The sequence below is a fragment of the Anthonomus grandis genome, chromosome 6 (genome assembly GCF_022605725.1).
Source record: "Anthonomus grandis grandis chromosome 6, icAntGran1.3, whole genome shotgun sequence".
Lineage (NCBI taxonomy): Eukaryota > Metazoa > Arthropoda > Insecta > Coleoptera > Curculionidae > Anthonomus > Anthonomus grandis.
The window spans coordinates 33,051,175-33,072,317 of NC_065551.1; the positions used below are offsets into that span (position 1 = coordinate 33,051,175).

At 32.3% G+C, this 21,143-nt stretch overlaps 1 protein-coding gene and 1 long non-coding RNA gene across 4 annotated transcripts; one reads left to right on the top strand and one right to left on the bottom strand.

Annotated features, from left to right (window-relative positions):
• Positions 1-199: 199 nt before the first annotated feature.
• Positions 200-14,676, top strand: LOC126737501 (protein spaetzle 4). Of its 3 annotated transcripts, none has more exons than XM_050442424.1 (6): positions 200-500; positions 4,832-5,367; positions 8,404-8,678; positions 8,735-9,047; positions 13,711-13,899; positions 13,957-14,676. In XM_050442424.1, the coding sequence occupies exons 1-6, from the start codon at positions 477-479 to the stop codon at positions 14,123-14,125; spliced, it is 1,506 nt and encodes a 501-aa protein (XP_050298381.1). In that variant the 5' UTR covers positions 200-476; the 3' UTR covers positions 14,126-14,676. The 3 variants fall into 3 exon arrangements, with proteins under 3 accessions (XP_050298381.1, XP_050298382.1, XP_050298380.1); XM_050442425.1 differs by having other exon boundaries at positions 8,410-8,678; XM_050442423.1 differs by having other exon boundaries at positions 202-500; positions 8,395-8,678.
• A 1,550-nt stretch (positions 14,677-16,226) lies between these two features.
• On the bottom strand, positions 16,227-17,053 carry LOC126737512 (uncharacterized). Its single transcript, XR_007661038.1, has 2 exons — positions 16,566-17,053; positions 16,227-16,509 (listed from the first exon to the last, which is right to left on the bottom strand). It is a non-coding gene; the product is annotated as an uncharacterized LOC126737512 (long non-coding RNA).
• Between the last annotated feature and the right edge of the window lie 4,090 nt (positions 17,054-21,143).

Here is a 21,143-nt window from a genome sequence, read left to right on the forward strand (position 1 = left end):
AGAAGTTATTGGCGCTACTATTTAGCACACAGTTAAATTAAACAAAATTTATGAGGCAATTAATGAAAGATTCCGATTTGAAAAAAAAAATGAAACTTTCCCTTGCACGCTACTGACGCGGCGTCTTCTTGATCGCGTGTCCTACTTTCTTCTGGTACGCAACCCGAACGCCGACCATTTCTTCGATTTGTTTCTTCTTTCACCAGTTCGGTTGTTGATTCTCCTGACTGAGTGACCACTACTACCACCATATCGCGGACTGGTCTTCAGTAGGTCGCCCCCTGAACATCTGTCTCCTCGCATGTCTTTTCCTTCTTCCGTACGTAAGTTTTCGCGAGTTCCTCGTGATGAAGGAAGACCACAATAATAATCATAATCGCGAAGTGAAATCGAAGCGAACAATTTCGCGTTTTTTGGACACGCAGGGGATCGCTGCTTACTTTTAGTGCATTTACGATTCATGTTCACTATGTAAAATGTTACGCTGTTTTATTTTACTTGTGAGTATTCAATTCGTTATTTTTGCTTAATTTTATTGTCAAGTCTATTGAGGGGTTTGTTTGATTATTCTCAAAACATCCACATAGTCCAAAATTTAATTATATGGTCTTATTTAAAAAATGAAAGCAGACATTAACATCCGGTACAACCGGAAATGTCAGAACTGTCAAAACATTTTAGCCGAACTGTCAATATTTTCCAAAGCCTACTTATTTTCGAGAAATCATCTATATTAGCCGGTTACGATCGTCGAGCGTGAAATTATGATTAATGCATCTCTCGAGATTAATATAAGTTGTGCTAATGGCATAATTAGCACACAAATTATCACGAATGCGTTCCGAGAAAAGTTTTAATTAATAATTACACTTTATCGGATAAATATTAGCATTAATGAGTCCTAAAACGTGCGTTTATCGTTGTGACATATAATACGACATAGTCAGATCCGAAACAAAATGGCGCTCAAATTAGCGTTACTATGGTTACAGACCCATACATTCATAAATATGCTTTTTAGGGCTGCAATGTTGCCGCTTGTATAGAAAAGTTTTGTGTAAATGGCCATGCCCTTACTATACTATTAAACATTATAGTCGTACCATATAATGAAAGAATGCGTTGGCAGTACCGTTGGCATCGCCTACGAAGGTCTATAGGTCTATAGGTCATCATTTTATTAATAATCTTTTCAGCATTTATGAAACAAAACATGACAGCAGCAAAAAACACACATCGATGCGGTGTTGCCGCTCTGATGTAATTTTACTGATTTTCCCTTCAAGGACTTATTAATTATTCATCCGCGATTGATCGATCGTTGATTTTTTTTTTGTGAAATTAGGTGACGGCGGTTTATAGTGGAAACCGCCAAACGACGGAGGCGTCGCGATTTAAAATTGCCATCGCGAGTAGGTACCTACGTGAAAGCAACAGTGCAAAGGCTGCATACAAAACCATTTAAAAAAATAAATAACCCAGTGACCCACTTAATTGTCGCGTTACGCCACTGGGCTTGTGTGCCCGACGTACGACGGAACAGGTGCTTCTTTCTCATGGTCGAAATTATTAATTTTGTTTCCTGCTAATCCGTGCGAAGGCAATTTAAAATAGGATTTAAGGTGTCCAGTCAATTAGTATTAAAATTAAGTAAATTTTTTTAGTACGCAGGGAGTTTTCGTGTTTTCCCACTATTTAAGTTATAAAACGCAAGGACACCTTTGGAAATTTTATGTTGAAACCGCTATAATTATATGATGAAATTTTCAAATAAAAACGCATTAAATTATTAATTAAAGCTTTCAAATACATGCCAAGGCTTCAATTTTTCCGAATATGTACATAAATCACCGGTTTTATGCTCCTTTTAAGCCTAAACAGTCGTTTAAAAATCACCTTATTTGACGTCTATAGCAACCATTTTGAAAAAAATTAACATCAGCTGTCATCGGGTGAATGAAGCAGTTTGGTGGGAATTTTGAATTTGACAGTTGGCGGGAAATTTGAATATCTATTTTTTTATTTGCTATACAAACGTTTTAAAATTGTTTTTGCATCAAAATTAATAGTTTTTCCGATAGTTTGGCCTAAAAATTAAGTTAATATTACTCAGTGTATTGGTTAGCACATTTATCCAAATAACTCGTTTACTAGGGGTTGTATGAAAAATTTTTTGGAGAAGCCTACTGTAGTCCTTTCCTACAAAATTCATATGAAATCATCATGTTTATATGAACATTTCGTCTTCCAATGATTCAATGGTTTAAGTTTGGCTACAAACTTTATATACAGTGCTTTTCTTTGAAGTCCCCCCCCCCCCCCATTTATTGTTTGAACGAGTCAAAAAAAATTTTTGAAACTTGGCATAAGTAAATTGGTCTATAGATACTATTTTTCACTGTAAACTAGGTAGTTGTAAATTCCAAGATGGCGGCTGGGAGATATCTTGAGAAAAAATTTTAAATAGAAAGGGGGGTCGTGTGGTACCTCATTTTAAAGGTCTCAATGAGTACTTTATAACCCTGAAATATTAGACCCATATCTTAACTCGTTTCAAAATGGCGGCCTAATAAATAAAAGTATTTTTTTTTATTTTAACGTTTTACATTTTTATGATTTTTGAATAAGTAAAAATCAGTGTACGAAAATAAATGTGTCACTATTTTATTTTGACATAAAAACGACAGTTCTAAATGTCAAAATAACACATAAGCGCCATCTTGAATAAATGCATTAAATAGAAATCTTGTGTTACCTCATTTAAAAGGTTTTATTGAGTACTTTTAATATTTATTACATGGACTGTGATAAATATTAAAGTATTTATGTAATAAATATTAAAAGTACTCAATAAAACCTTTTAAATGAGGTAACACAAGATTTCTATTTAATGCATTTATTCAAGATGGCGCTTATGTGTTATTTTGACATTTAGAACTGTCGTTTTTATGTCAAAATAAAATAGTGACGCATTTATTTTCGTACACTGATTTTTACCTATTCAAAAATCATAAAAATGTAAAACGTTAAAATAAAAAAAAATACTTTTTTATTAGGCCGCCATTTTGAAACGAGTTAAGATATGGGTCTAATATTTCAGGGTTATAAAGTACTCATTGAGACCTTTAAAATGAGGTACCACACGACCCCCCTTTCTATTTGAAATTTTTTCTCAAGATGTCGCCCAGCCGCCATCTTGGAATTTACAACTACCTAGTTTACAGTGAAAAATAGTATCTATAGACCAATTTACTTATGCCAAGTTTCAAAAATTTTTTTTGACCCGTTCAAAAAATAAATGGGGGGGGGGACTTCAAAGAAAAGCACTGTATAAATCGTAAACAAACATGACTTGTACACCGATTTTGAAGCCGATCTTTCCATATAGAACGTCTGCAAAATCAAAATTTACTTAACAGGAGGGTATTACTTAAATTATTTTTTTATAAAGAAGAAAAAAGGGGTCCATTTGAATACATTTATTTATGTGATGTTTAAATCCAAGACTGGAATGAGCCCGAGATTCTGAGCATCACCAAATTAGGGTAGTTGCTTTGAAGCAATTAGTTGATCAAGATTATTATTGATATTTTCAACAGCACTATTTTTTTTTTCGTATTAAATATCATCTGCGCATAAATGAGCATTTCGATGTTTAAGGTATGTTGTATACAGGCATAATAAAATAAATCAACTATAACACATTTATTATGGATCCTATGAAAATTTTTGTTGACACCAAAACTGCAAATCCCTCCCTGCTCTACACCACTCATTACTATTAACATTTTATTGTAAAAGTTTTCGAGATATTAGGCCTTAAAGTGATCTACATTTAGTGAGGTTAAGGCATTTATTCAAATCTCTCTTGGTTGCTTTTTATCCAGATTCAGGCTTCCAAATAATCGCGTTCCAAAGTGCAGAAGCAACTAAACTTGCCTGCATTGAGATTTCGGTTTTCAGGATAGTGTTTACACAAAGATTATTGCATTTGGTCTCCTTGTAGTACGAAATATTACACTGTTTAAATCGTTGATTTACAGGACGAAAATCTAGTTTAAAAAATTGGTTTTCTATTAATAGATTAACTAATTTTTTATTTGCCAAAGAGAAATTTCTACAATAAATCACATGGGATCTACTAGTTGGATTTAAGACGTTCCCAAAAAAAAGAGTCAAGAGTGTTAAATCCGGTGATCTTGGAGGCCCTTCAATTGGTCTCCTTCTCCAGTCCATCCATTTATTCAGGAATCTCTCGTTTAAACACTGTCGGATGGTGGTGCACCCTCCTGCGGGAATGTTAACAAATCTTCCTGTAAAAGTACCAATTTGTGTTTCTAGCTCATGAATGATAAGTGGGTCAATAGTCTTTTCAAGCTTGTTAAACTAGATAAGGTACGTGTCAAGTTTCCTTCAATAAATAAAGAAAAATACTTCACAAAACTCTATTCTTTTATAAGAATCATCGTCATAGAATTCTCGAAGTATCGGCATTTTGTATGGATGCATTTTCAGTGCCTTTCATACTGCCTTACTGAGTGATATTCCTGTCTGTTCCAGTACTGTCTGCAAGAAAAAACCAAAAACTAAAAATTGAGCTCTTTCATTTATCACTCATGCATATTAGTTTCTAAGCAGGTCTACTCCCTTGAATATTTCTTCTAACTTTTCCATCTTGTTGTTTGCTCTTGCTAGCAAATTCGTCAGCCTATTTTTCCGAAGGTTTTGATATCTTCTTATATAGATTTTGGTCGTGTATATGTTGAACATTAAGGAGCTCCAGAGCTCGATCCCAATAGAAAAACTATATTTAATTCATCTCTTCTTACAGCTGTACTGCTATACCGTCCTGGGTATAGGCTACGACGCGGGAGGATCAGATAGGGCGACCTGTGGCCGCCCTTACAGGGCAGGCCGTCTCTATCAGCCCCCATGTGACCTCGGAACCCTTGGATATTGCACCCAAGCGGGCACCCTGTATCCATGGAGGGCGGTGCGGAAATTCGTCAAAGACAACCAAGGGCTGATGAGACGCATGTACGGCGATCAACGTCACGGGCACGTGTTACGTTCCGAACTGGAGGGCATCGAGGACTTCGAGGAGGAATGGGAGAAGAGGGAGAGGGAGAACGGAGGTTATGGAAGATGGAGGCCTACGCCCATAAGGTTCGCTAGGTACCAGCGAGATGAGTATATAGATAATGAGCTTGAAAGTGAGGATTTTGCCGATCAGTATGAGGAGGAGCCTCGGTACCTTCGGGGAGATTTGGCCAATGATGACGTCCTGAATACTAAGTTCGTGATTTCCGAGCAGGAAGCTGCCATAGCGATCAAATTAGCTGAGTTAAAGGCTGCCGCGCATTTTCGGTGAGCTGCGCGATAATTAATTAGAAACTGTTATTTATTTAAAATCACAAAATAGTTTCAACACTAACCAAAACTCACATGTTCTTTACATTTGATGTAAATTGATTTTCTATGTACCGGTACCTCTAATCACAATCGTTACAGTTAATCTCATAGATCCCGGACTTTTCATTGGTCTTTATTTCATTCTTGGACCTACATACGTTTTTCAAAACCCTATCAAGAGTTTTTAAGATTCATTTTGAGCTTACCAAAAACCTTCAAATGTTGAAAACTGGAGATCCTATAATTGGTCCCATTTTATTGTCAGGTTTATGGATTTTTGGTAAACAATTTAATTTTGCACATGTTGGGTTTGAGAGTTGTAACTTGAATTTATTTGACGTCCTTAGAAAGAAAGAGAAGAAAGAAACTTTATGCTCAAGTGCCTGTAAGAAATCAATAATTTCTTTCAGGCATTTGATGTTCTTAGAGAGAAAAAGAAGATAGAGACTTTATGCTCAACTGCTTGTAAGAAATCAATAATTTCTTCCAGGCATTTGAGGTTATTAGAAAGAAAAAATGAAGAAGAAGAAGAAGAGAAAACATTTGTGCATAAATGCCTGTAATAAATCAATAATTTCTTCCAGGCATTTGACGACCTTAGTGTCATGTACTGTTCGTGAAGTAAATTAAATGATCAAGAAGTCTTGAGTGAACCATTTATTGTTATATGTCTTAATGGCCTTTTTTCAGTTAAACAAATAGACAAATTACAACTCATACTTATAAATCCATAATTTCAAATACATAAATGAATACGTCTCGCCATAATAATCGAGTCACGTCATAATAATCTCTATATACTTGTCCATCCTCATCACTCATGTCAACCTAACAAAACGTAATAACTGTCAACGCATATAACGTTATGACGCTAAAGGCGCGAAATTCAAATTTTAAAATTAAATACTACACAACATAATGCCGAGCACGGTATTTTACATACTACTTGTTATGTCATATTACTGTTATGACACTTAGAAAGAAAGAGAAGTCCAAGAAGAATAAGAAGAAGAATAAGGAAAGAAACTTTGTGCACAAATGCCTGTAAAAAATCAATATTTTCTTACAGGCATTTGATGTCTTTAGATAGAAAAAAAAGGGAGAGACTTTATGCTCAAGTTCCTGTAAGAAATCAATAATTTCTTCCAGGCATTTGACGTCCTTGTAGAAAGAAAAAGAAGAAGAGAGAAACTTTATGCCCAACTGCCTGTAAGAAATCAATAATTTCTTACAGGCATTTGACGTCCTTGTAGAAAGAAAAAGAAGAAGAGAGAAACTTTATGCTCAACTGCCTGTAAGAAATCAATAATTTCTTACAGGTATTTGACGTCATAAGAAAGAAAAAGAAGAAGAAGAAGAAAAAGAAAAAGAGAGAAACATTGTGTACACATGCCTGTAAGAATTCAATAATTTCTTTTAGAGATTTGACGTCCTTAGAAAGATAAAGAAGAACAAGAAGAAAAAGAAGAGAGAGACTTTATACTCAACTGCCTGTAAGAAATCAATAATTTCTTCCAGGCATTTGATATCCTTAGAAAGAACAGTCTGGAATAATTTATTGAATTTTTTCTGTTTAAAGCCTGCAACTGTTCAACTGGATGTAATTGAAAAAATCCAGGTTTCTTCCAGGCAGTTGAGATCATTAATATCTTGTTTTTTAATGACATCAACTGCCTGGAAGAAATTATTGACTTTTTTCCGTTTACAGGTTAAAAAGGACGTTCAATTAAGATTTTTTTTGTGAACAGTCAGATTCGTCTATTATTGGGCGGAATTCCATAGAAATGTCTGTAATTTTTGGAATATTTTACAGAATTTTGACAGAGGGAACTTTGGACTTTCCCTGTAGACAGATTCGGCCCAACCTAACCGGTGCAAAATTATATTATTGTAAAAATCTATAGGATCCAACTTACAACAATTTGAGCAACCTCAAATGTTGTCACAATGTTTTTCAGTCGAAAACAGTCAATAGTTTATTTCAAAAGTCAATAATTTAATCTTAAGTGAAGATGAATAAAAAGAAGAAAAATTAAAAGAAATATTTCAGATTATTTCCGAAAAAATTCCCAAAAAAAAATTAATCAATTAATTCGCCTTAATACGGTCCTGATTCTAATGTCACTTGTTAATCGGTTGACGTTTAACCCATACTTTATATGTCAATGTTCATTAGGCAACCCGCATGGGACGTAAAAATCAGGGCCGCACTTAGAACAAAATATGTATTTGTTGATTTATCTTATATTGATATTTTTATTTAATTTACGCATTTTTACATAATTCCGTTATAAAATATGGCATTAATTTTTATGATATAAATTAATTTTTTGCTATAAAACTAACAAGAGCACAACAGTCTCACAACAGAACAAAACACATTGACACTAAGGTGCATTTTGTTCGTGTTGAGTGTGAAAAGGGCAATATAACTGTTAATTATGTAAGCTCAGATAACCAATTAGCAGATATTTTCACGTAACCTCTAACAAAAGTAATTTTTAATATTCTTGTATTAAATAAATAAATTTGCCTTCATTCGCAACAATTTGAGCAACCTCAAATGTTGTCACAATGTTTTTCAGTCAAAAACAAACAACAGTTTATTTCAAAAGTCAATAATTTAATTTTAAGTGAAAATTAAATTTTTTTTTCTGATGTATCTTCGTTGGTCCCAAGCATTCCTATACCACAATCTTTGATCGGACATTCTTAATAGGGCTAAAAGACCAATCCCTTATAGTCAATCGTACAGTTTAGTTAGTGTTTAAGCTTTGTTCATATCTATAAGTGACATCTTTGGTATATAAGGTGACTTTCTCACTTTAATTTTAATTTTCTCCTGAAGATGCTTAGTAACATCGTTGGCGAAACACGTGCCGAGAATAAAATGAAGAGTTTTGGTTAGTGGTAAAACTGTTGAGTGACACCAAAGGTTCCAACCATAGCACTGTTTTTATATAACTTTACCGATAATTTTAGCCCTGCTAGTTTTAGAACCCAGTTTAAGCCGCCCAGCACTTCTACACCCAAAACCACTTTGACATCATCAAGTACCACTAAGAGCACAACCAAGTTGAAGCCGATCAATGGTACCCTTGTTGGCAATGCAACCACCACAACAACCACTACGACAACAATGGGACCAGAGATGAACGAAATAATTGACAAAGTCGTGGAAACCACTACAGTCAAACAGAAGAATTCTTCAGAAGCGGTTACTGTTGATACGACTAGTGTTGCTTCTACAGTCACTACCACCATAGGCAAGTATTTAGAATTTAAATTTTCAAAGTTATTATTATGTATATTTTAAATGTAGATTCGCTTGAGCTGTCTACAACGGATACGACAACGGAAGAAGCGTCTAAAAAAACGACTTTTAGTGTAATAAGTGAAAAGTTGGGTGAACAAGACCCTGAAAAAGAGACGACAAGTGAAAAACCCCTTAGTGATATTAGTGAGAGTGAGGAAGATGGTTCGGATCAGAGTCACGAGTCCAGTGAACAGAGTGAAATTTACGCGGATAGGGAGGAACAGGGACCCGTACCACCCGCGGTACTTTTTCAGGACCTCGAGGAGGACGTAACCAAGAAAAAGAAACAGCCGGTGGACTATAATGGCGTCAAAGGCTTGTAAGTAAATAAAACAAAAATCTAGGTTGCACTTTTATGATATATTATAAACTTTCTATCTGTTTACCAGAAAGATGCATTTGGTTATACGTCTTACTAGTACAAGCGGTAGAAAGTAGCTGAGAAAGTGAAAGTCGTCATTATGTATGTCTCAATATCGATGGATATGTAAAATTGATTGCGTCGGTTTGAAAAGTAAATAAGGATTAATAAAATTCGAGGTGTATTCGGTTTTCGGTGAATTCAGGGGTTGGAACATATTGTACAATTTAGTTAATTGGTTTAAGATGTACAATTATTGGTATCTATGGGCTTTTATGAGGACAGGAAGTTTCGACAAATTTTATTATGTCCTCAGGGTTTTAAAATTAATAGTGTTATTAGTATAATTTCCACTACTTCAGACGATCGATTTATACATTTTGGTCGACGTTTCGATTTCTATGAGATCATACTCAGGAATCTAAAAGACAGACAAAAGCACGAACATCATTTACTTTGGAAAATAAATTTAGTTGGTTAAAAAATTAAAAAAAAAATTAGACCACGCAAATTCTATAAATCTTTGTATTTATCACGATTTTACAATTATTATTATTAAACTAGGACGATTTACGATATATGTAAGTGTAGTCCTTTAATTTTCATAAAATTTTTATGTTGTGACCTTTTGGTTTTTAAATTTAAAAAGCTTAGAAAATATGTTAAACGCTAGTTTATTTAAATTTTATTTGTCATTTACATGCACCATAATAATTAATTCTGCCAAAGATATAATTCTTAGCAAAATACTTAAATTAGACTAATAAAAAAAATATATATTTGTTAATTAATTTCCGAATAAATTCCCAAAAAAAATGTAATCAATTAACTCGCCTTAATACGGTCCTGATTCTAATGTCACTTGTTAATCGGTTGACGTTTAACCCATGCTTTATATGTCAATATTCACTAGGCAACCCGCATCCGAGGTAAAAATCAGGGCCGCACTTAGTACGTATTTGTTGATTTATTTTATATTAATATTTTTAATTTAATTTAAAAAAGCATTTTTACATAATTCCGTTAAAAAATACGGGATTATTAATTTTTATGATATAAATTTTTTTTTATATTAAATAAATAAATTTGCCTTTAGTCGCTTCTGAATATAAAGTCACTTGTCTAACAGTTGACGTTTAACCCATTGTTTATCTGTCAATGTCAATTAGGCAACCAGCATTGGCGTAACAGTCAGGGCCGCATTAGTGTATTAAATACGTGTGTAGTATTTATTATGTATTTTTCATCTTATTATTTTATAAATCGATGGGTACGTAATACTAAAAAATGCATCTGATGCAGGCAATAACATGATTTGGATCAAATCATGTTAAAGATGTCAAAGATGATTTTCGAACAAAATTTATAAATCGTCTTGTTGACCTATATCCAACAAAAATAATTAAGAGTACAAACTGAGGTCGCGAGAAATAATTTATATTAAATGTTTGTTAATAAATTTCCGAATAAATTCCTGAAAAAAATTTAATCAGTTAATTCGCCTTAATACAGCCCTGATTCTAATGTCACTTGTTAATCGGTTGACGTTTAACCCATGCTTTATATGTCAATATTCACTAGGCAACCCGCAATCGAGGTAAAAATCAGGGCCGCACTTAGTACGTATTTGTTGATTTATTTTATATTAATATTTTTAATTTAATTTAAAAAAGCATTTTTACATAATTCCGTTAAAAAATAAGGGATTAATTTTTATAATATAAATTAATTTTTTTTTATATTAAATAAATAAATTTGCCTTCATTCGCTTCTGAATATAAAGTCACTTGTCTAACAGTTGACGTTTAACCCATTGTTTATCTGTCAATGTCATTTAGGCAACCGGCATTGGCGTAACAGTCAGGGCCGCATTAGTGTATTAAATACGTGTTTAGTGTTTTTTATGTAATTTTCATCTTATTTTATTGCACAATTTTGTTAATTTTGTTAATTTTATTTATGATTTACATACACCATAATAATTTATTCTGTCAAAGATATAATTCTTAGCAAAATACTTAAACTAGACTGATGAAAACTTACTTTTAATGGAGCATTAATTATTACTTTTACTATATGTGAAAATTTAACCTTTGCAACGATGCCAGAATATATGATTTTATTTGTGTTTTTGTGTATCTTTCAAAGTCCTGAGGATGAGCTCATAGAGATCGAAACGTCAATCAAAATTTATAAATCGTCTTGTTGACCTATAACCAACAAAAATAACTAAGTGTACAAACTGAGGTCACGAGAAATAATTCATATTAAATTTTATTTATTGCTAAAAATTTGTTAATTTCTGAATAATTCCCAAAAAATTAATTCGCCTTAATATGGTCCTGATTCTAATGTCACTTGTTAATCGTTTGACGTTTAATCCACGCTTTATATGTTAATATTCATTAGGCAACCCGCATCCGAGGTAAAAACCAGGGCCGCACTTGGTATGTATTTGTTGATTTATTTTATATTAATATTTTTAATTTAATTTAAAAAAGCATTTTTACATAATTCCGTTAAAAAAATATGGGATTAATTTTTATGATATAAATTAATATAAATTATTTTATTATTAAATAAATAAATTTGCCTCCAGTCGCTTCTGAATATAATGTCACTTAACTAACAGTTGACGTTTAACCCATTGTTTATCTGTCAATGTCAAATAGGCAACCAGCATTGGCGTAACAGTCAGGGCCGCATTAGTGTATTAAATACGTGTGTAGTGTTTTTTATGTAATTTTCATCTTATTTTATTGCACAATTTTGTTAATTTTGTTAATTTTATTTATGATTTACATACACCATAATAATTTATTCTGTCAAAGATATAATTCTTAGCAAAATACTTAAACTAGACTGATGAAAACTTACTTTTAATTGAGCATTAATTATTACGTTTACTGATTGTGAAAATTTAACCTTTGAAACTATTCCAGAATGTATAATTTTAGTTATGTTTTTGTGTATCTTTCAAAGCCCTGAGGGTGAGCTCATAGAAATCGAAACGTCGATCAAAATTTATAAATCGTCTTGTTGACCTATATCCAACAAAAATAATTAAGAGTATAAATAGAGGTCGCGAGAAATAATTTATATTAAATGTTTGTTAATTAATTTCCGAATAAATTCCTGAAAAAAATGTAATCAGTTAATTCGTCTTAATACAGTCCTGATTCTAATGTCACTTGTTAATAGGTTGACGTTTAACCCATGCTTTATATGTCAATGTTCATTAGGCAAACAGCGTTGACGTAAAAATCAGAACCGCACTATATATGTATCTATTGATTTATATTATTTTTTTTTTTAATTGGGGCATTTTTGCATAATGTGGTTAACAATTTGGGATTAATTTTCATGATATAAATTTCAATTTTTTTAACAAAATGTAATCAATTAATTCGCTTTTATACTGTCCTGATTCTAATGACGTTTAACCCAAGTTTTATATGTCAATAGTCATAAGGCAACCGAGTTGACATAAAAATCAGGACCGCACATAGCACTAAATATGTATTTATTGATTTATATTAAATTAATATTTTTTTCTACTACTGTGCGTATTCGCTTTACACATTTCCCAGGGTTTATAAAGTTTTACTTTTTACGCACTAGTGCCTAAAAAAATCATACTAATTAATTTGACGTTTATTTAATATTTAATTTATAATTTGTCAAAAAATCTCTTTCTTCATTCATGGGAATTGACAGATTTCCCATTCATAAAAAAGGGATCATTTTACATACTTGTTACATAAATAAATAACTATTAATTTGCGCTTTTTTGCATAATTCCGTTAAAAAATATGGAATTAATTTTCATGACAACTTCTGAATAAAAAAATTAAATAATTTACCTTCACACGGCTCTAATTATAAAGTCACTTGTCAATCATTTGACGTTTAACTCATTGTTTTCTGTCAATGTCAGTTAGGCAACCAAGTTGATGTAAAAATTAGAGCCGCACTTTAAGTGTATTAAGTAGGTGTGTCGTGGTTTTTACATAATTTTCACAAGAAAACCCATTTTATTATGTACAATCCTAAGGACGTCAATAACCTTTACCGAAGCGTCAATATAAACGAACAATAAATGTCCAAACCCAAAATGGCTAATTATTATTTTTTTCCAAGATAGAGCTATTTTTTTCCGCTTTGAGCCATACCCAAAGTTACTGCTTAGGGAGACATTATACCCAAAATGGAAGCTTTATCAACTTTCTTTTCAAGATGGCGCCTATTGGCCATTTGAAACATCAAAAATCTGTAATTTAACATTTTTTCCTGTGTCGCTTGTCATAACCTTAATTTTTGACCCTCTTTGTCCTCCTTTCTCCTTTTTATCTGATTAAAAGGGTAAAAATTGTTTGTAATAGTATTTATTGAGCAGGAATGTAATATTATATATTTTTTATTTATTAATTTATTTAAAAAAACTGAAATATACTATTTAGATTTAGATCACTTATGTACTCTTTTTCGGTAATCAAGTCTTATCCCAAGGATACAAATAAAAATTTGTTTTCACAAAAAAATATTTAATTTTTGGGAGAGGGATTATACGCTTTCTCACTCACGTAAATCGAATTTCTAGTAATTCTTTTTTCTTTTCTAGTAATGCTTGTCCAGTAAAAGAGGAAGTGGTGGCGCCATTTTGGGCGAACAACACCAGGGGCGAAACGTTGGCCTTATTGAACATGTACCCGTTCGAACAGTACGTACACTGGGAAAAATGCACTTTCGAGCACAGGCAAATGTACTGCAGGGAAGGATGCAGATGTGAGCAACAGTACAGATTACATCGGTAAGAAAAAATTGAATTTTTCATTTAAAAAAGTGGAAAAATGATAAAAAATTTCAGGCTTTTGGCGTACGATCCAAATAACGAATGTCGGGGGATCTTCTCGGACTGGTTCAGGTTTCCTTCGTGTTGTGTGTGCAAGTGCTACGATATGCCACCGGAGTTTCGCGTGACGTCACGCAGTCCCCGATTCCAGGTTAACTATCCAGAAGACGAGGATATTACTTAACCGGTTATTTTTGTGTTAAAATTAAATAAAATAAGGCTCGTGGCTTGTAGGTGTAAGAAAACGACAAAAAAATGCTTGTTTTATTATTTTTTTAATAATTATTAATGTAAATATTTTATTATTATTATTTTGTTGATTTTTCAAAATTGTTGTCTAGTCCGCTTATTTTGTTACTTAATTGCTTAATTAAAATTTTTTAATTAATTTAATTATTTTGTTATAACATTAAACGTATAGGATTTTTTTTTGAAAAAAATACTTTTATTGTTAAATATTTGGTTCAGAAACATTTTTCTAATTGAATAATTCGCCTTGATGCGGCCCTGATTCTAATGTCACTTGTCAATCGATTGACGTTTAACCCATGGCTTATCCGTCAATATTGATTAGGCAACCAGCGGTGACGTAAAAATCAGGGACGCAATTAGTCGTACATATGCATGTTCTTTTTTTGTTTTAATTGTCCTAATTTATATGTTTTTGCGTAATGCTGTCAAAAAATCCATTTTTATTAAATTCTATATTTGTAATAAAATGCTTTCATTGTTTAATATTTGTTTTTTAATTTTCAAATAAAAAAAGATTAAATCAGGTTGCCTCAGTACGTCCCTGGTTCCATTGTCACTTGTCAATCGTTTGACGTTTAACCCATGGCTTATCTGTCAATATTGATTAGGCAACCAGCGCGGCAATGACGTAAAAATCAGAGCCGCAATTAGTAGCGCATACGTATTTTCCTTTTTGTTTTAATTATCCTGATTTATATATTTTTGCGTAATGCTGTAAAAAAAAACATTTTAATTAAATTTTATATTTCTAATAAAATGCTTTCATTGTTTAATATTTGTTTTTCAATTTTCAAATTAAAAAAAAAGATTAAAACAGGTTGCCTCAGTACGTCCCTGGTTCCATTGTCACTTGTCAATCGTTTGACGTTTAACCCGTGGCTTATCCGTCAATATTAATTAGGCAACCAGCGGTGACGTAAAAAATCAGGGCCGCAATTAGTAGTACATACATATTTTCTGTTTTTGTTTTAATTATTCTAATTTATATATTTTTGTGTAACTCTGTAAAAAAAAACATTTTAATTAAATTCTATATTTCTAATAAAATGTTTTCATTGTTTAATATTTGTTTTTCAATTTTCAAATTAAAAAAAAGATTAAAACAGGTTGCCTCAGTACGTCCCTGGTTCCATTGTCACTTGTCAATCGTTTGACGTTTAACCCATGGCTTATCTGTCAATATTCATTAGGCAACCAGCGGTGACGTAAAAAATCAGGGCCGCAATTAGTAGTGCATACGTATTTTCTTTTTTGTTTTAATTGTCCTGATTTATATATTTTTGCGTAATGCTGTAAAAAAACATTTTAATTAAATTTTATATTTCCAATAAAATATTTTCATTGTTTACTATTTGTTTTTCAATTTTCGAATAAAAAAAAACAGAAGATTAAGACAGGTTGCCTCAATGCGACCCTGATTCTAGTGTCACTTGTCAATCGGTTGACGTTTAACCCATGGATTATCCGTCAATATTCATTAGGCAACCAGTGGTGACGTAAAAATCAGGGCCGCAATTAATAGTACATACGTATTTTCTTTTTTTGTTTTAATTGTCCTGTAAAAAACATTTTATTTAAATTTTATATTTTTAATAAAATGCTTTCATTGTTTAATATTTGTTTTTCAATTTTCGAATAAAAAAAATAAAAAAGATTAAAACGGGTTGCCTCAATGCGGCCCTGATTCTAATGTCACTTGTTAATCGGTTGACGTTTAATCCATGGCTTATCCGTCAATATTCATTAGGCAACCAGCGGTGACGTCAAAATCAGGGCCGCAACTTGTTTTAATTGTCCTAGTTTATATATTTTGTGTAACGCTGTAAAAAAAACGATTTTAATTAAATTTTATATTTCTAATAAAATGCTTTAATCGTTTAATATTTGTTTTTTAATTTTCCAATAAAAAAAAGGAAATTAAAACAGGTTGCCTCAATACAGTCCTGGTTCTATTGCCACTTGTCATTCTGTTGACATTTAACTGACTACTCATCTGTCAATATACATTTGACAAGTAAAAATCAGGACCGCACTTCATACGTATTTTTAAACTTTAATTATTATTATTGAAAACATTTATATTAAAATATTTTAACTGTTATCCGCCTTGGACCCTGAAGAATCTTCACTTTTCGACTCCTCTTCCTCCTCCACAAAAATGGGTATAGCAAAGGGAGAGAACGGGTTTTGGATTATCTGTTGTTTTCTTTCTTTCACATGACGCTCGCTGGTAGTTTCTTCTTGCTCTTCACCTAATATTATGTTTATCAACAGGGCTGTCACCAGGAAAATTACAAAGCGTTTTTTAAGGGTCGCCTATAAGGAAAGTGACTTTTTTGCACTACATTAATAAGCACAAATCTAGTACTTACCATACCGATAATATTTAACACACTAAACAAACGATTTGGGCTACAACTCCCTTATATACAAGTGTACATAGATAATACAAAAATAGAATTTTATTCTGGTTTATTCTCTGACTCGCGTGTGACTTTCCATTGGGTGTAAGCGAGTTGTTTTTCTCGAGAGAAGCCGCAAATTTGTCCCCTTAATTTAATATATAACGTACGTGCTATATACATAATATTATCTTGGCCTTGGGTCATTCTCTCATTAAGTTAACTATAGCAATATAGGTTTTTTTATAGGTATAAAACAGTTAAAAAATTAGTACATCTTTGCAAGTATTTGCTTGTTATATAAACATTAATAAGGAACATATTATAGTACATACCAAGAATATACTTAATTAATTTTAAAAGCCACATTTGGTTCGCGTTGCGAAGAATCACCTTAATAATAAATTTAAGCGGTCATAATTTAATTTAAACTTTCCATAAGGCAAGTTGTTACCGACCAGACGTATATAAGCTTATATAATATATAAATATTTGGGTTCTGTTTTCTTGTTATGTTATGTAAATCGCTTGCCAGTTTTTTCAATATCTCATAAAGTTTTACTACTTTCACGAGCTACTCTGCTCGATTGAGCTGAAAAAAGGGTTCAATCGAGCATAGCTCAATTTGCTGATAAATGGAATTCCAGAAGGAAACTGGCAAAGGTTAAGTGATTGGTATGCTCTTTAAATGGAAATGGATGTGTCGTTAAATCATTGAATTTGTAACCATGACATAAGCCATAAGCCAAGGCAGATAAACTGTGATTTTATCCATGATGCTCTATAGATAAACTATTGAAGTAGCTCATATTTTTTTGTTTCTGATATGCTACAGACTAACTGGCGCCAACTAAAACACCCTCTTGGCACCAAATAGTCTATAAATTTTAACATAATAATATCTTGGCAAGTAAAGAGCTTTAGGGAAATTATGTTATCATTTCAACCGTATAAAGCTCGGGTTACGGTCGAGAAAAATCGATGATTTCTTCGCTCCAATTAGTCGAGACGTTTTTGTTGCAATTTCACTCAAAATCCACATAATATATTAAGTCTGTGTGCTATAAATCGTCGATCTGAATAAATTCCAATTTACGCGAACCCATTTCCATTTTCCCCGGATACCGAAAATTATTGTTAAGCTTTAATTGACGGACGTGCACGGCTCCATTCGCTATTTAGATAATTTCGCGTTAGAATGAAAATTGGATTTTGCATAGATGTCAATCAGTTTTGTCTGATAAAACCTGACAATTAAGTAAAACGTGCATTTTGGAAACATCGATTTATCTTCAAATTCGAATTTTTCAAAGCGACCTTACATTTAATTTCCACCACATTTGAAGGCATAGAAAATCATTTTGCACGGATAACGATTATTTTTGGGTGAGAATGGAAATAATTGGATTATAAATTCTCCAACATATCTACCATTGTCAAGCAATGTCTCTGTAAAAACAATGTCATAATGTATTAGTGATAAGGTAATCCAATTTAGTTCTTCAAGTTTCATCCTTAGGTGTTTTGGTAATAAACTGATAGTATAGTGCTAAAGTTAGTGTGTTTTTTTTTAAAGTGATCCTAGAGACAATATTTTACTGAGATAATGTTTTATTTGAATGTTCTTCTCTCTTTTTGAAGTTCACTGCCTATATTCAGCTTTTATCTTAGTTGCAGTTTCGGTTGAGTGTACCTCACCTACAAGTCTTTTTTATTTCCACATTTGGGACGTTGAGCGACTCACAAAGAGTTTTTACATCATTTAAGTCATGGCTCCGTTCTGTTATAAGTCATCATTTTATTTGCACGCGTATGTCAAAAATGTCAAGTGACAGCTGTCATTTGTTCAATCAAAACCTGGGACGCTTTTCTTCATTTAAGTAAAAATTAATAATTTAATTCTTACAGGCAGTTGAAAATTATCATTGGCCTAAATAATTCACGTCTTTCTTCCAAACTAAATTTATGGTGTTTACAACTTCTTGCCTGTCCCTGGTATCCTACCCTGCCGCGGGCATCTTGGATTATAGGAGGAGGAGCTTATTAGATTTGACACGTCACAAGCTCTATAGGAGGCGTGGCTTTGGTTTTTGTCTATTACAGGGGTTGTTCAACATGTACTTATTACCATATTATTGAGACAGAAAGAAGTGAGGTTGTGCATTTTACATAGGAGATTGAAAAATTAATTTTGAATAATTACAAAATTATAAGGACCCTGAATGGCTCAGTCTAGCTTAATGGCTACTCCTCTGAACTATTGAACGTCTTTGTATGTTTTAACAACTTATCAAAATTTTGATTTTAAAATTAAAAGAATGTACTTATTAAATGAAGGTGAAGAATGTAAAAAATGTTGAACCGTTCAAATACCTTGCCTTTCTAGAATACTTTTTTCAAAAAAGTCCGAATTTCACTACTTTTGGAAGGCCATATCTTGGAAGCTAGAAGAGATGAGATACGACTTTTCCAATAGTACCAGTTGATTTAGAAGATTTTAAACTTCTAGAAACGTCAGAATAAAAAGGTTAATTTTTTTTGGGTTTTCCAGAAAAAAAAATACAAAAGTGACCCTTTTTACCCACAAAAAGTCAGAATTTAACTACTTTTGGAGGGCCCCATATCTTGGAACCTAGAAGAAGCACATCTTTCCCACTAATATTAATTCATTTAGAAGGTTTCAAACTTCCAGAAATATCAGAACAAAAAAATTAAATCTTTTTGGGATTTTCAGAAAAAAAAATATAAGTGATATTTTTTGACCGAACAAAGTCCCAATTTAACTATTTTTAAAGGGCAATATCTTGGAACCTAGTAGAGGTACGACTTTCCTACTAATACCAATAAATTCAGAAGGTTTCAAGCTATCAGGAAGAAAAAACTAAAAAGGTTGAACCTTTTTGGGGTTCTCAGAAAAGAATACAAAAATGACCTTGTTTGACCAGAAATAGTCAAATTTAACAACATTCGGAGGGTCATATCTTGGAACCTAGAAGAGATACGACTTTCCCAATGGTATCAATTGATTTAGAAGATTTTAAACTTCCAGAAACGCCAGAATATAAATGTCTAATCTTTTTAGATTTTCCAGAAAAAAATACAAAACTAACCGTCCTTGATCAAAAAATGTCAAATTCTTACTACTTTTGAAGGGCTATATCGTGGAACTCACAAAAAATACGACTTTCTCAACGGCACTAATTGATTAAGAAGCCTTTAAGCATCCAGAGAGGTCAGCATAAGGAGGTGGAATCGCATTCAATAGTAATTCTACAATAAGAAACTTACAGCTTTATCTTTTCTTTATGCCTTGGTTAACTTTTGACAACTGACAAATGAAATGACACATCTTGAACTGAAATAAATTTTATTTATTTATTACAAAATACATTTAGTTAGACACCATTTTTTAAACACCTGTTATGATTTGACAGAACAGCTAAGTTCCAGATTTTCTGCAAAAAATAGGTAATTGCAGCAGATAGAACATTCATGAATATCATTTGTAAAGAAAATTAATTAGTTAAATCCCTGAGGAACACGACAGATGGCATCCGAATTTTCCTAGAGTACAAGATAACCGTTAATTGGAACTCGGTGTATATTGTATTCACCTGAAAACGTAAGGCATATAAAGAAGTGAAATTCTCCTGAAATCCTCAGTAGGAGTATCTATAGATCTACAAGGTCTTAATCCAAATTGTCAAAAATGTTAAGTGACAGCTGTCATTTGTTCAATCGAAACCTCGGACGCTTTTCTTCATTTAAATAAAAATTAATAATTTAATTCTTACAGGCAGTTGAAAATTATCATTGGCCTAAATAAGTCACGTCTTTGGCCAATACATGCCAAAACAAACTGAATTTATGGTGTTTGCAACTTCTTGCCTGCCCCTGATATCATACTCTGGGCGGCCATCTTGGATTATAGGAGGAGGAGCTTATTAGATTTGACACGTTACAAGTTCTATAGGAGGCGTGGCTTTGGTTTTTGTCTATTACAGGGGTTGTTTAACTTGTACTTATTACCATATTATTGAGAGAAAGAAGTGGGGTTATGCATTTTACATAGGAATATGAAAAAAGAATTTTGAATAATTACAAAACTATAGGACCCTAAATGGATCAGTCTAGCTTAATGGCTACTCCTCTGAACCATTCAACGTCTTTGTATGTTTTAACAACTCATCAAATTTTGATTTTAAAATTAAAAGAATGTACATTTTAAATGAAGGTGAAGAATGTAAAAAAATGTTGAACCGTTCAAATACCTTGCCTTTCTAGAATACTTTTTTCAAAAAAGTCCAAGTTTCACTACTTTTGGAAGGCCATATCTTGGAAGCTAGAAGAGATGAAATACGACTTTTCCAATAGTACCAGTTGATTCAGAAGGTTTAAAACTTTTAGGAATGCCAGAATAAAAATGTTTAATTTTTGTGGGTTTTCCAGACCTTCTTTTATCAAAAATGTCAAAATTTTACTATTTTTGGAGGTCCATATCTTGGAACTTAGAAAAGATACAACTTTTCCAATGGCACCAATTGATTC